The sequence below is a fragment of the Petaurus breviceps genome, unplaced genomic scaffold (assembly GCF_028583685.1).
Source record: "Petaurus breviceps papuanus isolate PSGF00001 unplaced genomic scaffold, PetGlider_PUasm1.0 91133, whole genome shotgun sequence".
Lineage (NCBI taxonomy): Eukaryota > Metazoa > Chordata > Mammalia > Diprotodontia > Petauridae > Petaurus > Petaurus breviceps.
In genome coordinates this window covers 57,805,032-57,827,628 of record NW_027187419.1, presented here as the reverse complement: position 1 = coordinate 57,827,628, position 22,597 = coordinate 57,805,032, and the positions used below count along the sequence as shown (strand labels likewise).

Here is a 22,597-nt window from a genome sequence, read left to right as displayed (position 1 = left end):
TCAACCCATAGATGCCAAAGACAAAGTGAAAGGTCAGTGTAGACTTTGCGGGAACAGGGAGTTCGGGAGCATGGTCTGGCCTTTGTCTCCGGGGCAAGAAGTGGCTAAGGCTCCACAGTTGAGCAGCTGCTGCCGCGTGGCTGCTTCAGAGCTTCTGGCCTGCAGACTGTAGGGGAACCAAGCAACCAGTCTGAGGGGTAATCACTCTTGCTTTAACCTGCTTGGGTCTGAATTGTGGTCTAGGGTAGAGGTCCTGGGGTGTGTGACCAGCCTGCCAGAGCATGTGGAGGCCTCAGAGAGGGCACCCATCTAATAGCTCCGGCAGCTGAGAAAACCCCCACTGTTTGTGACGAAAGCTCCCTTCTCTGGTAGCAGAGTTCTACTGTGGCAGAAAGATCAAACGTCAAGTAATTGAGTGGCAACATGAGCAAGCAAAGGAAGCAAAAAGCAAGCTCAGCAGCCCAATTTTACACTCCAATTTTGGGGACAAAAAGGATCAAAGCATGGAACAGGAGGAAGACAGTGAAGTCAGAACTCCTGCACCAAAAGCTTCCAAGGAAAATATGAGCTGGTTACAGGCCATAGAGGAGCTTAAGAAGCAGATAAGAGAAGTGGAAGAAAAATTGGGAAGAGAAATGAAAGTTATGCAAGAAAGTTATGAAAAGAGAGTCAACAGCCTGACTGAAGAAAATAATACCTTAAAAAATAGATTAATTCAAATGGCAAAAGAGGCTCAAAAAGCCAATGAGGAGAAGAATGTCTTAAAAAGCTGAATTTGCCAGATAGAAAAAGAATCTCAAAAGCTCACTGAAGAGAAACAGCAAATGGAAGCTAGTGACTTCATGAGAAATCAAGATACTATTAAACAGATCCAAACAAATGAAAAAATAGAAGGCAATGTGAGGAAAAACCGCTGACCTGGAAAATAGATCCAGGAGAGATAATTTTAAAATTTTTGGATTTTCTGAAAGCCAGGATCCAAAAAAGAAACTAGAAAAAAATCATCCTTCAATAAATTCTCAAGGAAAATTGCCCCTGTATTTTAAAACCGGATGGCAAAATAGAGGTTGAAAGAATCCACCAATCACCCCATGAAAAAATCCCAAAAAGAAAATTCCTAGGAATGTTATAGCCAAGTTCTGAAATTCCCAGATCAAGGAGAAAATATTACAAGCAGCCTGGAAGAAACAATTTCAATATTGTGGAAACACAATCAGGATAACACAGGATCTGGCAGCTTCTACACTGAGGGATTGAAAGGCTTGGAATATGATATTCCAGAGATCAAAGGAGCTGGAATTAAAACCAAGAATCACCTACCCAGCAAAACTGAGTATCATGTTTCAGGGGAAAATATTGTCATTCAGTGGAATAGAGGACTTTTAAGCATTCTGAAAAAACCAGAGTTGAATAGAAAATTTGACATTCGGAAACAAGAAGCAAGAGAAGCATGAGAAGGTAAACAGGGAAAAGAAATCATAAGGAACTTATCAGAGTTGAACTACTTATATTCATACATGGAAAAACGATAATTGTAACTTATGAAACTTTTCTCAGTATGAGAATAGTTGAAGGGAATAGAAATATATATATATATATGTATATATGTCTATATTGGAGGATATATGGGCATATGAATACATATGTGAGTGTGTGTATATGTGTGTACAGGTATACATAAATAGAGGGCACAGGACCAATTGAATAGGAAGGGATGATACTTAAAAGGTGAAATTGAGAGGTGAGAGGATATAATGAGAGGAGATGGGGAGAGACAGAATGGGGTAAATTATCTCATATAGAAGAGGCAAGGGAAAACTGTTACAATGGAGGGGAAGAACAGGAAGGCAAAAGGGAACGAGTCAACCTTACTCTCATTGAATTTAGCTTAGGGAGGGAATGACATACATACTACATAGGGTATTTCATGCTGCGAGCGTAGGGGGGAAGGGAATGAGAAGGGGGTGATGGAGGGCAGGGCAGGTTGGGGGTTGGGAGGGAAGTTGGAAACACACTTTTGAAAAGGGACAGGGTCAAAGTAAAGAATAGAACAAGTAGGGGGGCGGGATAGGATGGAGGGAAATATAGTCAGTCTTTCACAATATATCCACTATGGAAATGTTTTGTATAGCTACATATGTACAACCTATATTGAATTGCTTGTCTTTCCAGTAAGGGTGTGTGACGAGGGAGGAAGGGGAAGAATTTGGAATTCAAAATTTTAAAATCAAATGTTTATATATATATATATATATATATATATATATATATATATATATATATATATATATGATTATTTTACATGTAACTGGGAAATAAGATGTACAGGCACTGGGGCATAGAGATCCAGTAGTGCCCTACTGGAAAGTCAGAGGGGGGATCGGGGAGGGGGTATTCAATGGGATCACTGTTTTGGAGTGATGGATTGGGGAAAATGGGGAGAAAATTTGTAACTCAGATTCTTGTGGAAATGAATGATGTAAAATAAAAATAAACATAAAATTTAACTAAAAAAATAAAGGAGAATGAATCTTCATTAGTCACATGACGGAAGCCCTAAACTATATTGGATCATAAATATGGTCCAGTATATGGACCAATAAATATGCACTTCCATTCTTTCAGGCTGGAAAATAAGTGTTCATTACTGTAGTTATTTGAAATTTGAACATCTCGGTTTCAAATATGACTGTCACTCCCAATTCTAACTTTACTTCCCTGCATTTTGACATTTTAGTTCTACCACCATTGTATCTATGTGCTTTAAAAAGTGATAACACAGTGTTTAAATGGACTTCAAAAATGACAGAGGAATAATTCTATATTTATTTACTTTTGAGGTTGTAAACGGATTTTTAAAAAGTGTTCCTGAATGTATATATTTCATTTGATAAATTGCCTCTTTTGGAAGTTAAACAGAATGCTTCCAATTTTGTTATCTTTTCACCTGAATTATTTAAAAATAATAATTATTTTTAAAGCATAAAATTACATTATGCGTTTTATTTCATTTGGCATTTTTTTTGTTTCTGACTCATAAATACAGTGCAACGAATGTGTTCTTCAACAATTTACTCAGTATTTATGGCATTTTTTTTTCAAGGCACTGCCAAAAAATATGGTATCTCGACTTTGTGAATCCAAAAAGATCTGTGCTGCTGCTGATATGCAACTTCAGGTTTGTATTATGTACCTTTGTTCTATGGTTAGTCAGAGTAGTTCTCTAAAATAAACATAAACCTTAGGTTCTTGTCAGTGCTACAGTTTATTAGAATAACATTTAAAATTCTAAAACATTTCATCTGCATTAAAGGAACCTTACAAAAATTGACATGTTCAGTTCTTACAATGTCCTCATTAAATAAATGACAAGCAAAATTATTCTCATTTTCAGATTGAAAAACCAAAGCATATAAAAGACAAAATTTCTTCAAATCATTTATTTTATTAGTGGCAGGGATAAAAATCACATGCCATGACTTATCTCCTCAATCTTTTACCTATTTTCATAAATACTAGACACGAAATTTAAACAAAAATTAACATTGTTTTCAGGCAGTAAATCTGGAAAATTGAGTAAAATATGCTTGCACTCTCTCATGTCCTCTTGAAACCAAATATCTGGACACTTACAATTTGGGATATTTGATCACTTTTAATATGGAAGTCTATTATCTAAGCATAGCCTCAGTGCCCTCATTTTAAAAGTTCCAGACAGTAATTTAAACATCTTTCTGTAGTTTCCTATTTTCTCCCCAAAACTGGTCCCTAGAGAATAAAAACAGTATAAAGAAATCAACCCTGTTTTTGTTGCACCTTAAATTTTATTTCAGAAGTGAAAATGTCTAAGATGCATAGAAATAAAAATTAACACTTTTTTACTTTAGATTTCAACTTTTGTCTGTATCAGATATCCTTTACCTTTTTGTCATGGCCTCCTTTGACTATCTGATGAAGCCTATGGATTCTTTATCAAAATCGTATTTTTAATGCATATATAAAATATATGTTACAAAGTAAATAGTTAATATTGCAATATATTTATCAAAATATTTTTTAAAACTTCATAGACCTCAGATTTAAGAGCCCTTGTTCTATATAGAAATAGTATAAGTTAAGATAAAAATGAGTTTTTAAGGACTTTTAAATAATGTAAAAATAAAAGGCATCTTATTACTAATGAATGTGTCTTTGCCATTATTCATCTGTGGGGATACTGTCTTTTCAAAGCCCACATTGTGGCTTTCTCTTCTTGAACAAATGTTTTAATATTTTCTTTTAAAAAGGAAAACCATTCTAAAAAATCTTTGCCAGCATATTTTCTTATGCCCAGCTTTAGCATTACACAACAGGAGCTTGTACAGTGGAGCCAAAACAAAGTTGGAAAGAGTAGCTTTATGTAAAATTTCTAAGGAGTGGGTTAGAAACAGATTAAACATTTTTTGAAATTGTTAGCATGCTTTTTTTTTAAATAATGCATTGTTTTAAAATGGTGTTTTGCAAGTTTGCGGTCCTGAGGTAGCAGTTAGCAATTCTCCTTCAAATGCAGGCTTTCTGTGGTATTGAATACAAAATAAGCCATTTAATATATTAATATAATAACAATAATATTGTTATACAGAATAGCTTTCTACAACGTGAAACATTACTGTCTCCAATTTATCTAACAGGCCTATATAGGCTAAAGGCTCTATACCTTTTTTTTGTTTATGTGCATTAACATAAAATATAATCTTTCTTGAGATATGATTCATTTTGCAGCTTTGAATGTATATAATTATTAAAATTTAAGATAATTCCTTTGTCCTTGTCACTTTGTCAACTGAAATGTTTGAGTCATAGTTATTTTTTTTCAAATATTGTACAATTTTTGTTATTCATTTCCTTTCGTTTGATGTATTTTTTAGTTCCTCAAAAGTATAGGTTCTCCATTTAGCTGTAGATGAAGAGTTTTGAATTTACATAATTAATTCTTGAAATTAATTATGTATTTATTATATTAAGATTATATTTTGACTCTGTTGAAGGTACTCTGGCAATATGGTGGGCTCACAGAAGTATTTCGTTTTTCTGGGGTCAGTGAGGCAGTTGTCCTTGCCTTCAGGTCTGCTACACATTGTTCGTTCCTACTTTGCTAACATTTGAGACAAGTACAACACATTATAATAGATTACACAGGTCTTGAAGCTATTAAATGAATTGTAGCTACTATATGGAATCTAGGACCAGTCCAAAAGAATTATCTGTTTATAGCAGATATGACTTCTCTGAGAAGATATATTCTCCAGGTTGTAACTGTTATCTAGTCTGAAAACTTCATTTTTATAGAAGAAACTGGGGCCCCTGGTATTAAATGATTGTCCTCAATCATACAATTGGCTAAGATTTGAACCCAGGTTTTCTATTTCTACTTCATCCCAATATAGAAGAGAGAATCAAAAAGTTAATATTGAACTGCAGCTGTACAGTAGCCATTAGACAAAGTCAATATTTATATTTAGGAAGTGTTTGCATTTTAGCTGGTGAAAGCTCAAATTTAGTTTATATCTATAATCCTGTATCTAGATGAAGCCAGAAGCTAGAGGTTATTTAGAATTTTTATTTTATCCATACTAATCCCTTTTCCTTTTAAGTTTACAGCTGCACATTCTGTACAAATTCCAGATCTATCTTGGCTGGATAAGGGTCTCATGCACAACATTTTGATGACAAAATTTCCTTTTAGAATACAGGATAGACTCTTCTACTTCCTTGCTTTAGTTAGTGCTAATCTGAGGTTTATAAGATATTTCAGTAAAAAGCATATTCTCTTTTGTTCCAATTTTAAATCTCGAGTACAGTTTCAGAAAGCTCTGAAAACATCAATGTTAATTTTCTTGGGAATGTACTTGCCCTTTCTCTACTCTTTAATTATGTTTTAATTACATATATCCTGTCCCTGCTTCTATATTCAGAGGTGGTCATTTCCTTCCTGGCCATCCAATTAAGTCAGAATTCTTCTTAGGCAAGTACCTGTTTCCCATGTGACCTTCTAATACTAAGTGCTACTGCCATATTTGCCTTTCTTTGCAGTCTCTTCAACAACTACATCACAATCCTTTGTAACATCTGAAGACCAGACACTAGATTGCAATTTCTCTTTCACTTCACTTTCCTATATTGTCTTTTGTCACCTCCGTATGTAGACACTGACCATATCAGTTGTCTCAATTTTAAAAATACTGGAATTCCAGGAAGAAATTTTACAGGCTTTCCTATATCCCATAAGGTCACAAGCTGTAGCTCTCTGTTTTCTCACACTTTCAACTACTTAAATATTGGCAAACCTCCAATCTTGTGGTTTAAAACTTATTTTGATATATATTATATGAAGAGAACATAAGATTCAAGGTTTATAATGTACACCACTGCTAATCTTGAGAAGGCTGATAGTGTTACTTTAATCATTAACATAGTACTTATATTTAGTATGAAAACATCTATGCACTTATATTTGTGTAGGTATTTTCAACTGTCATTTTTTTTTTAATTCTGCTGTGTTTTGTAATTCACTAAACCACATCTTAAATGTCAGAACTATATGCCAAAGCCAAATATATGTTTTTCTCTGTCTAGGTCTTCTATGCAACTTTGGATCAAATCTATCATGGGAAGCATCCCTTAAAGAAGTCAACCACAGACATTTTAAAGGAAACACAGGAGAAATTTTATGGGCTTCCATATGTACCAAACACCGTGAGTACTGGACTTTAATATTACACTTTAAAGGTCTGAAGTTCTCTTTTTAGGACTTGAACAGAGGGGGTAGGCTGTCATCACCTTCTGCCCCACAAAACCTGAAATCCTTGGATTTCTGGTGGGAATTTTCACAACTGAGGACACTTAATGGAAAATGTATAGCTCATTTATAAAATTGATGTCTTTAACATTTTCAAAACTTCATGGCAGTTCTAAAAAGTCTTTCTATTTCCTCTAGGAATATGTTTGCTTGACTTCTAAGACTGACAGAAATTAATCACTAGAGCTAATTTATGTTTTTCCCTTTTATTTCCATTCATTTATTCATGACAGGTAGTGAAAAAAGTAGTTCACTACTGATGAAAAGATGAATGGCCTGATTAAGTCCTAATTATTGTTAGTAATAATAAGAAATTTTTTTTTTAAGCTGTGCCACCTGGCTCTGACCCAATTAGTTGTGTGATTTTGGGTAAGTCTCTTAACCTCCTGGAGGGCCTCAGTTTCTTCCTCTATAAAATGAAGGGTAGAATTATATAATCTTTTCCAACTCTTTTAGGTCTTGGAGTCTATTTAGTGACAATGGATGTTGGAATGGGTTTTTGTAAGCGTGGTTTAGTAAGATTAATTTTTAAATTAATCAGTAGTTATCGTGCCTTTAATATATTAAAATTTATATTGGATCCTAACAATTAGACATTTCACTATAAAGCAAGATTTTATATAAGCTATCCATCTTAGATCTGACCTAAGGAGATTTAGTTTTCAGCTTAATTCAAGTGACATTCCTGTACTCAAGAAGTTTAAAGTTCAGTGTGGGGAATCCAACATACATAGTAATAAAAATATACAAAGTTAAACACAATATATGCCCTTGATCCCATCCCTTCCCATCTTGTCCATCAGATTTCTCCCACAGTGATTTCCACTAATCTTCAGTCTTTTCCTATTAGTTTCTCCTCTGCTGTCTACAGATATTCCCAACCCTCCCCATCCTGAAAAAAAATCACAATAGACCCTACCTTGTTAAAGTATCATTTTTTATTTCTCTCCCCTCTCTCAGTCACACTCTTAGGAAAAAAAGAAAAACAACAACCCGTCTTATACTTGTTATCTTGACCTCCTTTCTTATTTCTCAACCCTTTACAATCTGACTTCTGCTCTCATAATTCTACTGAAACTGATTCTGTCCAGTTACTTATGGGTTTTTTAATTAATTAATTTATTTCTAGTTTTCAACATTCATTTCCACAAGATTTTGAGATCCATATTTTCTTCCTATCTCTCCCCCAGTCCCCAACCCCAAGATGGAAAACATACTGATTACCCCTTCCCCCAGTCTGCCCTCTCTTCTATCCCCTCCCTATCACTCCCCCACCCCCACCCCTTACCCACTTCCCTGCTACTTTCTTATAGGGCAAGATGGATTTCTATATCCCATTGTCTGTATATCTTATTTCCCGGTTGCATGTAAAAACAATTTTTTAACATTTGTTTTTAAAATACCTTGAAAGCTTTGATTATATGAAGGACACAGAGAAGGGAAAGAATATGGGAGTCATGAAACAGAGAATGAAGGTCTAAAGTAAACATAAAAAGATGAAGCAAATGAAAGAAGTCTTTTTTTGAAGGGGTCACAAAAAATTAAATTTAAAAAAAACTAACATAATATAGCTGAAGGGGAAGAGAGGAAAGGGAAATCTACCTGATTGAGAGGAAAAAAAGGGGGAGGGAAGAAATATATAACAAGTTAAAAGCAAGAAAGAAGAACTAATAGGGGCAGCTAGGTGGAACAGTGAATAGAGCACCAGAGTGGAGCACTGGAGTCAGGAGGACCTGACTTTAATTCCAGCCTCAGACACTTGACATACTTACTAGCTGTGTGACCTAGTCACTTAACCCCAATTGCCTTGCTTTCCCCCCTCCAAAAAAAAAGATGAACTAATAAATAAAACCCTAAGAGGGAAGGGCAACAAATAAGAAGAGGGGATCAGGGATACAAGGAAGAGAGCCATGGGTAACAGGGCCACCTTAAAAAAAAAATTAAAGTAACTAAAGGAACATAATGCTGTGTTTACAGCAGAAGAAAGGAAATTCACAAGTTGAAAAAAATAATTTTAGATATAATAAATAAACCTCATGTCTTTAGATGTGAACAAATTAAACAATTCAATAAAATGAAACAGAATGATAGATTGGATTTTAAAATGCCCTACAATCTGTTGCTTACAAGAAATACAATTAAAAAAAACAGATATACACAAAATAAAACTGAGGGGATGGAAAAATATTGACTATACATCAAGTGAATCCAGAAAAGCAGGATTTGCCATTATGCTATCAGACAAAGCAAAAATAAACCTCCACGTGGCTCTCAAGGTGGAGTTTGGGTGGCAGTGGCAGGTGGATACATAGGATTCTGTGGTGATGTAAGAAACAGAAATCATCAGTTAATTTTTTTTAAATAAAAGAAGAGGTCAAACAGTGACACAAAGGATTCTTCAAGGAGGGAAAAATCACTCAAAAGGGTAAGATTTGTAACCAGGGAAAGCTTCATGAGGAAGGTGGCAGCTGATCATAACCACGGTGGAGTAGAGAGAATGAGAGAGAAGAGAAGAGAAGAGAGGAGAGATAGAGAACAAGGGAAAAGGAAAATCCTTTCCAGGTATGCAGGTAGATAGGGCAGTGGATAGAGTTTTAGATCTTGAGTGTGGAAGACCTGAGTTCAAATCCTGCCTCTTGTTACTAGCTGTGTGATCATAGGTAAGTGACTTAAACCTCTGTTGGTCTCAGTTTCCATAATAATAGCACCTGCCTCCCAGGGTTCTTATGAGGATCAAATAGGATATTTGTAAAGCTCTTTGAAAACCTTGAAAGTGATTATATATGAGCTCAGTCCAATCCAACTGGAATGTAGAGTGCATGGAGAGGAGTATATAATATGAAATAAGGCTAAAATCTAGGTTGGAGCCATATTTTAGAGTCATATTATATTCTTGAATATCTTATGACCAAGGAATTTTTATTTGGCTCACATTAGTTAGTAGGACACCACTGAATGCTTAAGGGCATGTCATGGGTATAGTTGTTATATTAGGAACATTATTTTGGTAGTGGTATGAAGGCTTGATTGGGCAGGAGAGCCTGAAAAACTGGTCAGGAGATCATTGCATTAGTCCAGAGAAATTGGACCACCATAGATTATACCTGGGATGAGCTAAGCCTCTGGACTCTCCACTCCCCAGAATCCATCTTCCCCCCAACTATCTTCTATCCTATGGTATTCCTGTACCCTCTGTCCCCACCCTCCACTGTTCTGGGAATTCTATTAAATATCTGTCAGTAGATTGCCTTATTATTCTATTTAACATCCCTGTGACTTCACTGATCAAAACACCTTTCCCTGGCTATCACTTTTCTTGTGTGTTCTCTCAGCCAGTAGAACTAAGTTTCTTGAGGGGAGCAATTGTCTCTGTTTTTATATTTCAGTCCCTAGCAGGTACTTAGCACAGTGCTTGACTCTCTTGTTAACTGCCTAAAAATAAATTTCATTCAAGTTAGTAATGAGAGTTGTAAGGGTAGAGAAGAAGCCATGAAACTCCAAGATTTTGATTCTGGGTGACTGAGAAGATATTAGTGCCATTAAGAGTAAAAGAGAAGCTAGGAACAGATAGTGGTTTGTAAGGAAAATTAAGCGTTTTCTTGGATATATTGATTTTGAGTTATCAGTGAGACACCAAGTTGTCCTTTTGGACCCTGAGATTTAGGATGCGACTAGAGAGAGGCAGGATGGCAGTTAAATTATAACTTCTTTACCAGCTTTTTAGGTCATATATTCTGCCCCTCAACCACTATTTCTTAAATTCCTACATTTCCTGGGACAGTCAGTGTAGTTCTCCCAGTTCTATGATAGTTTAGAAAGGGAATTGATGGGAGAGAGGATGAGCTATGGCTTCTTAGAAACATTCAGCCAACAACTGCATCTCCAAGGACAGTTCCTCACCAAAATAGCTCTTCCTTCTCATTGACTAAGAGGCGTGTGTGTGTGTGTGTGTGTGTGTGTGTGTTGCGCAAGTCTTCTTTGAAGACATTCCTTTCCTAAGCTGTTGGCTTCCTAAAATTCAAAATTCAAACTAAAATCTACTGTCATATGTGTTTGTGTTTGCCTTAGTATGTCACCAAATCCCTTAACATTAGAGGTCTTCCTTCTCTGGATTAATTTAAACTTTTTGTGCATACTAGTACAACATGCAGCTTTGGTCTGCTTTCCTTTCTTTTTGCTCTATAACCAGAAATCCCAGAGATGAAAATTTGTTTTCAAGCTGCCCTAGAAAAGATGGCACTTTAATTGAGTTGTAATTTATCTCAACTTATTTACCATGTAGTGGGTAGCTAGGCAGCACAGTAGAGTGCCTGGCCTTGAGTCAGTCTTTCTGACTTCAAATGTGGCCTCAGACACTTATTTAACTATGTGGCCCTGGGCAAGTCACTTAACCCTGTTTACCTCAGTTTCCTTTTCCTGGAAAGGGAAATAAATGGCAAACTACTCCAGTATCTTTGCCGAGAAAATCTCAAATGGGGCCACAAAGAGTTAGATATGAGTGAAAAATGACTGAATAACAACAAAAAGTGGTGGTGCCAGCTTTATTTTAGAAGACTAATTCTTGGTAAAATTCTCTATGAAGACGTGAATTTCTTTAATAATTTCTATCATCTATCTAAAAATTATAGAGAATTTATTTTGTTTTGTGCTTTAAAATAAGAATATAAATTTTCAAATTATATTTTACTTTTGCTTTGCCATTTATCAGATGGTCGTAACAAGTTGTAAATACTTACATTTTTGAAGTATGAGTGATACGTCTCTAAAATAATTTTAGAAGAGAACCCCTGACAGTCAAATAGAGCTTTTCCTTTCTTCTATAAAGCATTCAAACTAATTCAAACAATTCAAACTAAGCTACTTGAGAATTGGATATCCTTCCTATTTTAATATTTTTCTGGGAATGAGATTTATAGCCACACTGGCACAAGGAAGCTTTTTTTTTTTCTTTTTAAATGTTTCCCCTTAAATGCAGAACTATCTTTGGTCTGGCTAAAGATCTCAATTATTTTTATATTTTTGATGTTGCTAGGCAAATGTGAGATTAAACAAACCAATACTTATTTGTGTTTATCTCATCTTAAATACAAAGAGCATATGGTGCATATCTAGAGACACCTAAGTGGTTAATTGCATGTAAAATTCCTTTCCTCTTTGCCAGCATAAACAACTGATAAAATATTTACATTCTCTGTCATGCTGGATTTATTTATGACTTTGTAACTAAAACACAGAAGTGTTATAAATTGAAACTTTAATCTTTTGATTGAGTCATTTTCTAAGAATTTAAATAGTTTCAGTTTGTCTGACAGCTGCAGCTTTAGATTCATTGATTTAAAGCATGCGGATATTTTATCACTGCTTTGGTTTTGTTTTTATACTAAGTCTTTTAATTCCAGTCAACACCTTAGGTTTTTGTTTTCATTTTGAAGGCTAGTATACTACATTTAAGGAAAAAAATGGTTTGTCATCATTCTCCTCCTAGTTTATAACTACTTTGGCCTCTGGGGATTACAAAGGACCTTCACACATATCACAGAATGACAGATAGTTTCACATAATAATAGAAAGTTTTCTTTATGCCAGTAAAATTTCACCTTGTGACATACAAATCTTACTTTGTTTTTAGTTTCATTTTAAAAAAAATGATTACTCTCTAAGTCACATTCTATGCGTGCTTTTTATATGTGAATAATGTATAGAAAACACAGAGTAATAAGATTTGCTATAGAACTTATTTGAGACTGAGTTTGGTGAAAAGGCACCAATCTATTTGATGACAAAAAATAGTTTTCCTCACAAGGTTATCCAGTTCCAGGGACACTAAAGATATCATAAAATAGTGGGACACTGGCCTTCGAGTCAGAAAACCTGGATTCAAGTTCTAGCTTTGCCACTTGTACCTGTTTAATCATGTGCCCTTTACAAAATCCTTGGGTCTCATTGTTCAGCACAGTTTTTCTCATCTATAAAATGAGGAGAGTAATGCTTGTACTACCTCCTTCCCTCAGTTGGTTTTTAAAAAGTATTTTGTGAGCCTTAAAACCCTATATAAATGTGATGTTATTTTACTTCTTAGCTTCAGCGTGCTGGAGTAGAGGCAGCTAGGTGGTGCAGTGGATAGAATATCAACCATGGAGTCAGGAGGACCAGAGTTCAAATTTGACCTCAGACACTCACTAGCTATGTGACCCTGGGCAAGTCACTTGACCACGATTGCCTTGCTCTATCCCCAAAACAAACAAAAAACCAGTAGGTTTTCTCATCTATGAAGTGAAGCGAGCAACATCTGTACTACCTTTTTCACTCAGATGATTTTTTAAAGTGTTTTGTGAGCCTTAAAACACTATAAAAATGTGGTGTTATTTCATTTCTTAGCATCAGCCTGGTAGACTAGAGAAGGTGCTAGACGTGAAATTAGTTAGAGGACCTGGATTTGACTCCAAACACTGCCATTTACTTGTTATGTATGATTCTCTGCATGTATGACACTTTGCCTCCCAATGTCTCAGTTTTCTTATCTGTAAAATGGGAAAGCTAATACCTTTATTATTTGCTTCTCAAAGTAGTTATGAGAAAAGTATTTTATAAATCTATAAAACTATATAAAAGTTATTATGAAGGAGTTTAGAGTATTTATACCATTATCTCTGCTGCTAAGTGGTGCACTGGATAGAATGCTGGGCCTGGAGTCAGGAAAGCTCATCTTCCTAAGTTCAGATCTGGCCTCAGACGCTTAGTAGTGTGACTCTGGGCAAGTCACTTAACCTTGTTTCCCCATCTGCAAAATGAGCTGGAGAATGACAAACCACTCTAGTATCTTTGCCAAGAAAACCCCAATGGGGTCATGAAGGAGCAGGCACAACTGAAAGGACAGAACAATCATATCTATCTAAAGATATAGTCAAGTCCTGAGATTGTTACTAACCCTTTCCTCTACTACGCTCACTCTGTTTCCAAATAGGATAACTCATTTAATCATAACAATTTTAACAGTTACCATCTGGTCACAACCCAGTTCTAAATAATCACACTGGAAACCACTTAAGAGCCTTACTCTGTATAAACTAGAGATGAGATGAATGCTATATTTATGTTGGCTCTATTTCACAAATACTGCCCTTGATCCTTTATTTGAATTGCATAACAAGTGCTCTGTAGATACTATAAATAGTCAAATGATGATTCTGGGTTTGGGAACCTTATTTCCATCTCTGGAGAGATTTCTTTATATTGAAGTGTTAAAATATCTTTAGCATTGCAGAGATTTCTTTTAAGACAGAGTTTTTATCAGAATACTATGAAATTTAATGAACAAAGGTAGTCCTGCAAATCATTTAGGATGACTTTATCATCCTTATTGGTGAGAAAACTAAAACTTCCTGAATTGAAATTATTCATTCAAGGTCACGTTTTGTTATTGTTCAGTCGTTGTCACGTCCGACTCTTCATGACCCCATTGGGCCATGGAATTTTCTTGGCAAAGATACTAGAGTGATTTTCCATTTCCTTCTCCAGTAGATTTAGGCAAACAGAGGCTAAGTGACTTGCCCAGGGTCACAGAGCTAGTAAGTATCTAAGGTCACATTTGAATTCAGGTCTTATTAGCTCTAAGCCCACCATTCTAACCGTGGAACCACCTAGCTGCCTCCTTGAGGTCAAACAGCCAGTTATAATTCTATGAAATAAATGTTTGACAAACCCATTAACATTCATATATTTATGTTGAGATGAATGTTTTTAATCCTCTTATCTGTTTCAGGGACATTTACATTTAATAACATTGAAAGAATAAACAGAAATATGCCCTTTTAAAATATTGGGTAGTCTATACATGTTGTTATGATCAATAAGATAGGGAAGTGAAATCAGTATTGACAGTTACTCAAAAATCATTACTCCAAACTCTTCAGAACAGCCCATTTTTCCTTCTTCCTGTCCCTTTCGGACATTTAAACAGTTAAAGAAGACTGTTAACCCCATGATTGGGGAATATCTAAATAAATTGTTTTACATAATATAATGGAGTATTATTATGCCATCTGTTTCAAAAAGTGAATGTGACTTCAGGGAAACACAGGAAAAATTATATAAACTAACAAAATGTGAAGTAAGTAGAATCAAAAACAGTATATTTAGTAACTATATAGTGTAAGTGGATAGAACAATAACAACACCACAAACTAAACAATGTTGTAATTATGATGGCCAAGCTTGGCCCCAAAAGACTATGGGAAATATGTATCTCACTCTCTATGCAGCAGTAGGGGGCTATGGGTGTGGAAGATTGCATATACTATCAGGCCCACTTGGTGTGTTGGTCAGTTTTGCAAAACTTTTTCCTTTCTTTTTTATCTTTTGTTATGAGGGATGGCTCCCTGTGTAGAGGAGGGAAGAGTAGGTTTTTATTTGGGAATAAAAGAGATATAAAAAGAAAAGATATTAATAAAAATATTTAAAAGAAGATTTGCCTTTTTGGGGCTCTCATACTATTATATCTATAACTATCTCATGTTAGACATAAAGTTACAATACCTCTTGCAGCATTAGCAGCTCTCACAGTACAGTGCAAGTTGCAAATAGTCCTTTAGGAGAGGGAACTTAAATGAGAACTTTCCAAGGTAATCACTGACCCTATAAAAGCAGCAGTGTTTTGACAGAGGATTGTGGTAATCAAAAATAGGGGGTTGGAGGACTTTGAAAGTGTTTTAGACTCTGGGGCAAGAGTCATAACTTCATTGGTGAAAGTACTTCCTATACTAATACAGGTTCCCATCTTGCTGTGCCTTAGTTTATTGTGTTCTTTAGTTGTGGTGAACAACAATTCACTATGTGACCCTTAGAATAAAACTTTTGCAACTTAGCTCAGCAGGTTCTTAGATGACAGGCATACCAGTTATCAGTGAGCCCTTACCTAAAGCCTTTCTAACTTGCTAGAAGCTGCCAGACCATGTGATTTTCTGGTATTGCCTATGAGATCCCAGGGTCACCCTTACTACTCAGTCCCAAGTATTTATATAGTTAATTTATAAACCTAAGTGCTATGTTTTATTTTAATTACTGGTAACAAATGATCCTGAAAGGTAAAAGACACTTAGAGAGATTATGACAATGTAAAGGTGGGGCTAACTTGAGAAAATATATTCATGTGAGGAAATCTGGGAAACACAGGCGAAGCATGACAGATAATATTTGGGTGAAAGTCAATGGAGGGAAAAATGATTTTGTCATTGAAGCTTTCTACAGACCACGTGGAAGTACAGAGGAGAAAGATGAGGAGTCTGAAAAATAGTTCACAAACTTAAATCCTAAACATGATTAGTAGCTATGTGAGACTTTAGTTATCAGTTATCCAGATATCTCTTTCTTCCAAAGGCAGACAGGATAACATTTTGACCTACCTTAGTGATAATTTCATTGTTAAAAAGTTGAAAGAACCAATAAGAACTGATGATTACTATCCAGGGAGGAATTGATTGCTGAGGTAAAAATGATATGAACCTTGGAGGGAAGTGATCATTTTCTCTTAGAGTTTGTAATAGAAGAGAGGAAATCCAGGATATTCAGATATGGTCTGATATTCACTAAAGATCAGAACTGTCCCAAGAGTTTAATGAGCTTCCTTGAGACATTTTCTCTCCCTAATAGTCTTCATGTTGGATTAGATAACCACTGAGGTTCCTTTCATTTCTTAGATTGTGATTCCTAGATCTTTTCTACTTGTTTGCAGAATCAAAGTGTTTTTTTTTTTGCTGTTTTGCTTCTGAAATTTTGGATAATGGCAATGACCATAATATTCCATGTGACATGATGTTTCATGTTCCATTTATTTACATCCTGCAATAGACTTTTTCTTTTTTTAAATAGTATGTTATTTTTTCCAATTACATGCAAAGATAATTTTCAGCATTAACTTTTACAAGATTTTAAGTTCCAAATTTTTTCCTCCCTCCCTTTTCTCCCCCTCCCCAAGATGGTATGAAATCTAATATAAGCTATGCATGTGCAATCATATTAAACATATTTCCACATTAGTTATGTTGTGAAAGAAGAAACGGAACAAAAGGGAAAAACCATGAGGAAGAATAAAAAAGAGAAAATAGTATGCTTAGATCTGCAGTCAGACTCCATAGTTCTTTGTCTGAATGTGCACTGGATTTTCCATCATGAGTCCCTTGGAATTGTCTTAGATTATTGTATTGCTGAGAAGAGCTAAGTCTGTCAAAGTTGGTCATCACAAAATAATTGCTGTTACTGTGTATAATTTTCTCTTGATTCTGCTCACTTCACTCCGTGTCAGTTCATGTAAGTCTTTCAAGGTTTTTCTGAAATCTGCCTGCTCATCATTTCTTACAGAACAGTAGTATTCCATTCCATTCATATACCGCAACTTGTTCAGCCATTCCCCAATTGATGTACATCTCCTCAATTTCTAATTCTCTACTACCACAAAAAAGAGCTTCTATAAATATTTTTGTATATATGGATCCTTTCCCCATTTTTATGATCTCTTTGGGATACAGACCTAGTAGTGGTGTTGCTGGATCAAAGAGTATGTACAGTTTTATAGCCCTTTGAGTATAGTTCCAAATTGTTCTCCATAATGGCTGGATCAGTTCACAACTCCACCAACAATGCATTAGTGTACCAATTTTCCCACATCTTCTCCAACATTTATCATTTGCCTTTTCTGTCGTGTTAGCTAATCTGATAGGTGTGTACCTCAGAGTTGTTGTCATTTGCATTTCTCTAATCAATAATGACTTAGAGCATTTTTTTTCATATAACTACTTAATTTCTTCATCTGAAAACCATCTATTTAAATCCTTTGACTATTTATCAATTGGGGAATGACTTGTATTCTTATAAATTTGACTTAGTTCTCTATATATTTTAGAAATGAGGCTTTTATCAGAGATGTTGGCAGTAAAATGTGTTTCCCTGCTTTCTGCTTCCCTTCCAGTCTTGGTTGCATTGGCTTTGCTTGTGCAAAACCTTTTAAGTTTAATGTAATCAAAATTATCCATTTTGTATTTCATAATTTTCTCTATCTCTTGCTTAGTCATAAATTCTTCCCTTCTCCATAGATCTGATAGATAAACTATTCTTTGTTCTCCTAATTTGCTTATGGTATCACCCTTTATGTCTAAATCTTATACCCATTTTGACCTTATCTTGGTATATGGTGTAAGATATTGGTCTATGCATTGTTTTCTGCAATAGACATTTTCACTTTACAGAGTGGTTGACATGGTAAGACACTTTGCTTGAGGATAGAATCTTTAAAATGTTGGAACTATGAAGGAGTACATTTCCCAGGACTTCTTAACCTGTGGCCTGTGAATTTGTGTTTTCTTTTCTTATTTTTTAACATTTCAATGTAATTGGTTTCCTTTGTAATCCTACATATTTTATTTTTATGCATTTTAAAACATTATTCTAAGAAGAGAGTCCATAGGCCTCACTTGACTGGCAGAGGAATCTATGACACAATAAAGGTCTGATACCTCATTTAACTGATGAGGAATGTGACTCCCCAGAGTCATAAATAGACAAAATATAATTAAAAACTAAATCTCTTGATACCTTTTTTTCCCAACCAGAGCATTTTGTTGTAATTAAAAAGAAATACTGATGAAAGAACCAATGATAGGATGACACCTAGAAGCATTTAAGGAGAAAACTCCATTGAGTGAATGAATTCATGGTAATCTAAATTGACTTCATTGGACTGGATAACAAGGGTAGGATTGGTTGAAATGAGAAATTCTTTCCCCCCCAAATCCAGAGACTAGACAGAGTTTTCAGGTGTAGGAGTTCTTACTTCACAGTCTAGAAACTTCCAGGTAAACTTTTAAGTAATTCCCATGATTTGAAAAGCAAACTTCTGTGCCCAAATGAGGTACCTAACAAAACTCCAGTAATCTCACATTTCATATGAAGAAATGGGCAGTCATTCCACAATGAGCAGCCACTTTGTGTTGGCACTCCTGGGCAGCACAGAGGAAATAAAAGGCTGTCTTTGAAGAATATACAGTCTGGGGGTGGCCAGGTAGCACAATGAGTAAGAGTACCGGCTCCAGAGTCGGGATGACCTGGAGATTGAATCCCGGGCTCAGACACTTAGCACCCACCCAGAAACACCTGGCTGTGTAACCTTGAGCAAGTTACTTAACCCCAATTGCTTAAAAAAAGAATATACAGTCTGGTTGGGAGACAGAATATATGACCAACATATAAATAATGCAAATTAGCTTTTTTTCAAGCTGAGTAGATGAGTTCCGAAGTGAAGCTGAGTTTTAAAAAAATATATGTTTAAAATCAAGTTAGATTATTGAGAGAAAGGTTTGTGGAGTAGAATAGTTTTCAACCAGGTTTGAAAGGTGACATGCATAGGTTTTTAAAAGGAAGACATCCAAGGGGAAAGTAGTGGAAAATTCAAAATATAGATTTAGAAATGAATGACTTCTGTACAAAATACAGGTAATTTGTCTGGACTTACTTATGGGAGCAAAGGGAAACAAAATTGGTAAGATATGGGTAGAAGATTATTGATTAAAAAAAACTTCAAAGGCTATATTGATGTAAGATTGAATAAAATACACACAAATCCAGCATAGACTCTTCTTTAAATAGGGGAGTTTCTCCATGAAAATGGTATTTGGGGAAAATTGTTGCAAAATTTTTACATAATTGGAAATGAACTAATAAGAGATCGATGAAGGACAAAACCAGATAGGACTTCTCAGAGTGTTTAAGAAGCCCCTTAAACAAATAGAGATCCAAGTTTGTTTTTCCACAAAGGCTGTTCTTGGTGATTTGCTTGACCACCAGAGGTCTCCCTGAGGAAGTTGACTAGTTCCTTGCACCATTAGGTCTTTCTGAAACTTTATACTTGCCTTCAAGTACAGCACACCCAACCAGTTCGTCTTGGTATCATTTATACACCTATATTTTTAGAGTATATATTAATCAGTTGTAAAAGAGATCACCCAGTAAATTATCTTCCTTTAATATTCATTATCTTCACATTTCAGACTTGTAGATCATGCAGTTGTTCTTGTCACATGTGTATTTTTTTGTGTCTAAAGGCAGCTTTGAAATAGTTTGGTGATTGATAGAGAATGAAGAATGAACCAGACTGTCATAGAGGATTTAGACAGGTCCAGACACTTAAAATAAAAAAATCAAACATTTGAGATGATTTATACAGTTATTTTAATAGTTTTTTCCACTTAAGCCAAAGTGCAGTTTGAACAACCATTTCACAGTAATTCCATCAAACAAAGGCAATGAATGTCTGTATATCAAGTGATAGCTTATATTTGTTTCATAGCCACCTTCTTAATTAGTTTTCCCTCTTAAAACAGTGTAGCCATGTAAAAAGCTTAAACTGAACCTTTGTTAAAGGTAGAGTTCAAATGAACATAGAGATAAAAAATATATTGAAAAGAATGTGCTTCAAAATTTCAAAGTATGAGCTTCAGGTACTTCATGTTATTCAGTTTTCTTATCTTCCCCTAAATAATTTTCAGACTTTGTTTTCACAGAGCATAAGGTCTAGATTTAGGTGTAGATCATATCATTAGATTTATCCTTACACGTGCTTATTTCTCATGCCTCTTATCATTTAAGTTCACTTCCTGCATGAAGACTTTTGAATTACAGAATAAAGGCTAAAAGCTCATAATTAGTTATTATGTACATCACTTCCTATCACTAGTGTCATAGTTTGATGAGAAAAGTAACTTTGTCTTATCTAATTTTTATATCCTCACCTAACAGTTCTCTTAGTAAATGCTTGTTGAATTGAATTCATTGAAATAATAGTAGTACCATTATCTCTCCCAAAACATGGATTAGGTTTCTATAAATATATACATGACTTGTAGAAACACTGGTTAATAGAATCAACTGTATCTTGGAATTACTTGTGTAATTCTTAAAATTTATCTGTCTATTCACCCCAATGATATTGAACTTTGGATTTTGATAGCCAGATCTAATGTCCTTTTCTCAATCCTCATCCCTCTTGACTTCTCTATTACCTTTGACATTGCCAATCACCCTCTTTTCCTAGATACTCTCTCTTCACCTTTTTGCAGTACAGCTCATTCTTGGTTCTCTTTTTACCTACTTGTCTGACTATTCTTTCTCAGGCTCTTTTGCTTGATCTTTATCCAGATCATGCCCACTAACTATGGGTATCCCCAAAAGTCTGTCCTTCATCCTCTTTTCTTTCTGTACTATCTTACTTGGTGATCTCATCTGCTTCAGCTCCCATGGTCCATAGCTTCTCCAACTGCCTGTTGGACATGTTGAATAGGATCTTCAATTCAACATGCCCCAAACTGGACTCATTATCTTTCTCCCTACTTTCCAACTTTCCTGTTACTATCAAAGACATTAGCCTCCAGCCATCCAAGGTCAAAACTTGGGTATTATCCTTCACACTCTTTTTTCTGTCAACCCCATGTTCAATTGGTTGCCATGTCCTGTTTATTTTACCTTTGTATAACATCTCTGACTCTTTTTATTCTCTAGCATTGCTGTTACCCTGGGGCAGACCCTCATCACCTCCATTCCTATACTATTGTATTGGTCTTCTGGTCAGCTACTGTACTTCAAGTTTCTGCCCACTGTAGCCTATCCTTTTCAGTAATATTTAGGTACTATTTAATACACTGTACCTGCACATTAAAAATTATGGTGATGATTAATATTGCCTAGCTTACTTGGTTACATTAGGGGCTCTTAAAAACTGCTTAGGTTTTCCATTGATTTCAGCCAAAGTTCTGTATGATTTTTTTTCTTACTAATAGAAATGGATAAGGAGGGGAGGAGGAACACTGTTGCATGAGAAATTTTGGAAATTTGTCAGACAAGATAATTGGGCAAAATTGATTATATGTTGATAGAAAAAAGGCAACTTTAATAATTTCATTGGATCAGTCACATATCTTATTTATGCCAGTCATACTGTACAAAATACAGGCAGTAACATGACCTACAAATGACATATTATTGTAAGCCGTGGGCTAGAGAATCTGCAGCTATTTAATAAACTTCTGGAATGTCTTCATGAAACTTATGGAAGAGGTTATTATGTTCCTAGAGTTAAAGGTGTTTTAGCTATCTTCATTAACTTAGTTTTATCTTACCAACAACATAACCTTTAGAAAGATATATTTCCTAATTGTGTATGTCTAGCCTTTATGCCTTTTAGGCAACTTTAAGGAAAAGTTAATAGGTAGGATTTTAAAATTAAATTGAAGACATCTTTCAGCACAGAAATTAGAAACTAAGTTTGAAATACAAGAGCTTTCCAAGCTAAGGAAGTTGAAGAAGTACTGTTTTTAAGTTATTAGGTGAATATTTTTTCTAAACTAAATTAAGATGTTATTCTTCCCTTTATCAGAGATCATGAGTTACTATGCCACAAAGAGAATATGGGAACTAATGACTTATATTTTACTACAGTAAATAATTTTTATTTTTGGCCTCTTTCAACCATTAGAATCATTTACCAAATTACCCATACTTCTCCTCCCCCCTCCATTGAAATCTTCTTGATTACAAAAAAAGAGAGCTAAACCCAACTGAGAAGTTTGTAGCATTTGGAAAATATATTCAACATTCTTTTTATTTTAAAATATGTATGTATGTCATGACTTGACCTTGTGAATTCTTAATAAATGATAGTAATATCCTTATTTAAAAGTTGCTTTATCACTAATTTCAGAACTTAAGTACCAAATT

At 35.0% G+C, this 22,597-nt stretch overlaps 1 protein-coding gene across 4 annotated transcripts in view; it reads left to right on the top strand.

The window, feature by feature from the left end:
• Positions 1–22,597, top strand: part of MIPEP (mitochondrial intermediate peptidase) — a 189,802-nt gene that overhangs the window by 101,025 nt on the left and 66,180 nt on the right. For 2 of the 4 annotated variants that reach the window (XR_011166757.1, XM_069080140.1), the window contains exons 15-16: positions 3,104–3,178; positions 6,616–6,735. Coding sequence is in view for 3 of the 4 variants with exons in the window: in XM_069080140.1 (XP_068936241.1) it covers positions 3,104–3,178; positions 6,616–6,735 (195 nt within the window). In the remaining variant the exon portion in view is untranslated. Of the gene's footprint in view, positions 1–3,103; positions 3,179–6,615; positions 6,736–22,597 lie in introns of those variants that run through there. The other 2 variants (XM_069080142.1, XM_069080141.1) reach the window with 2 other exon arrangements.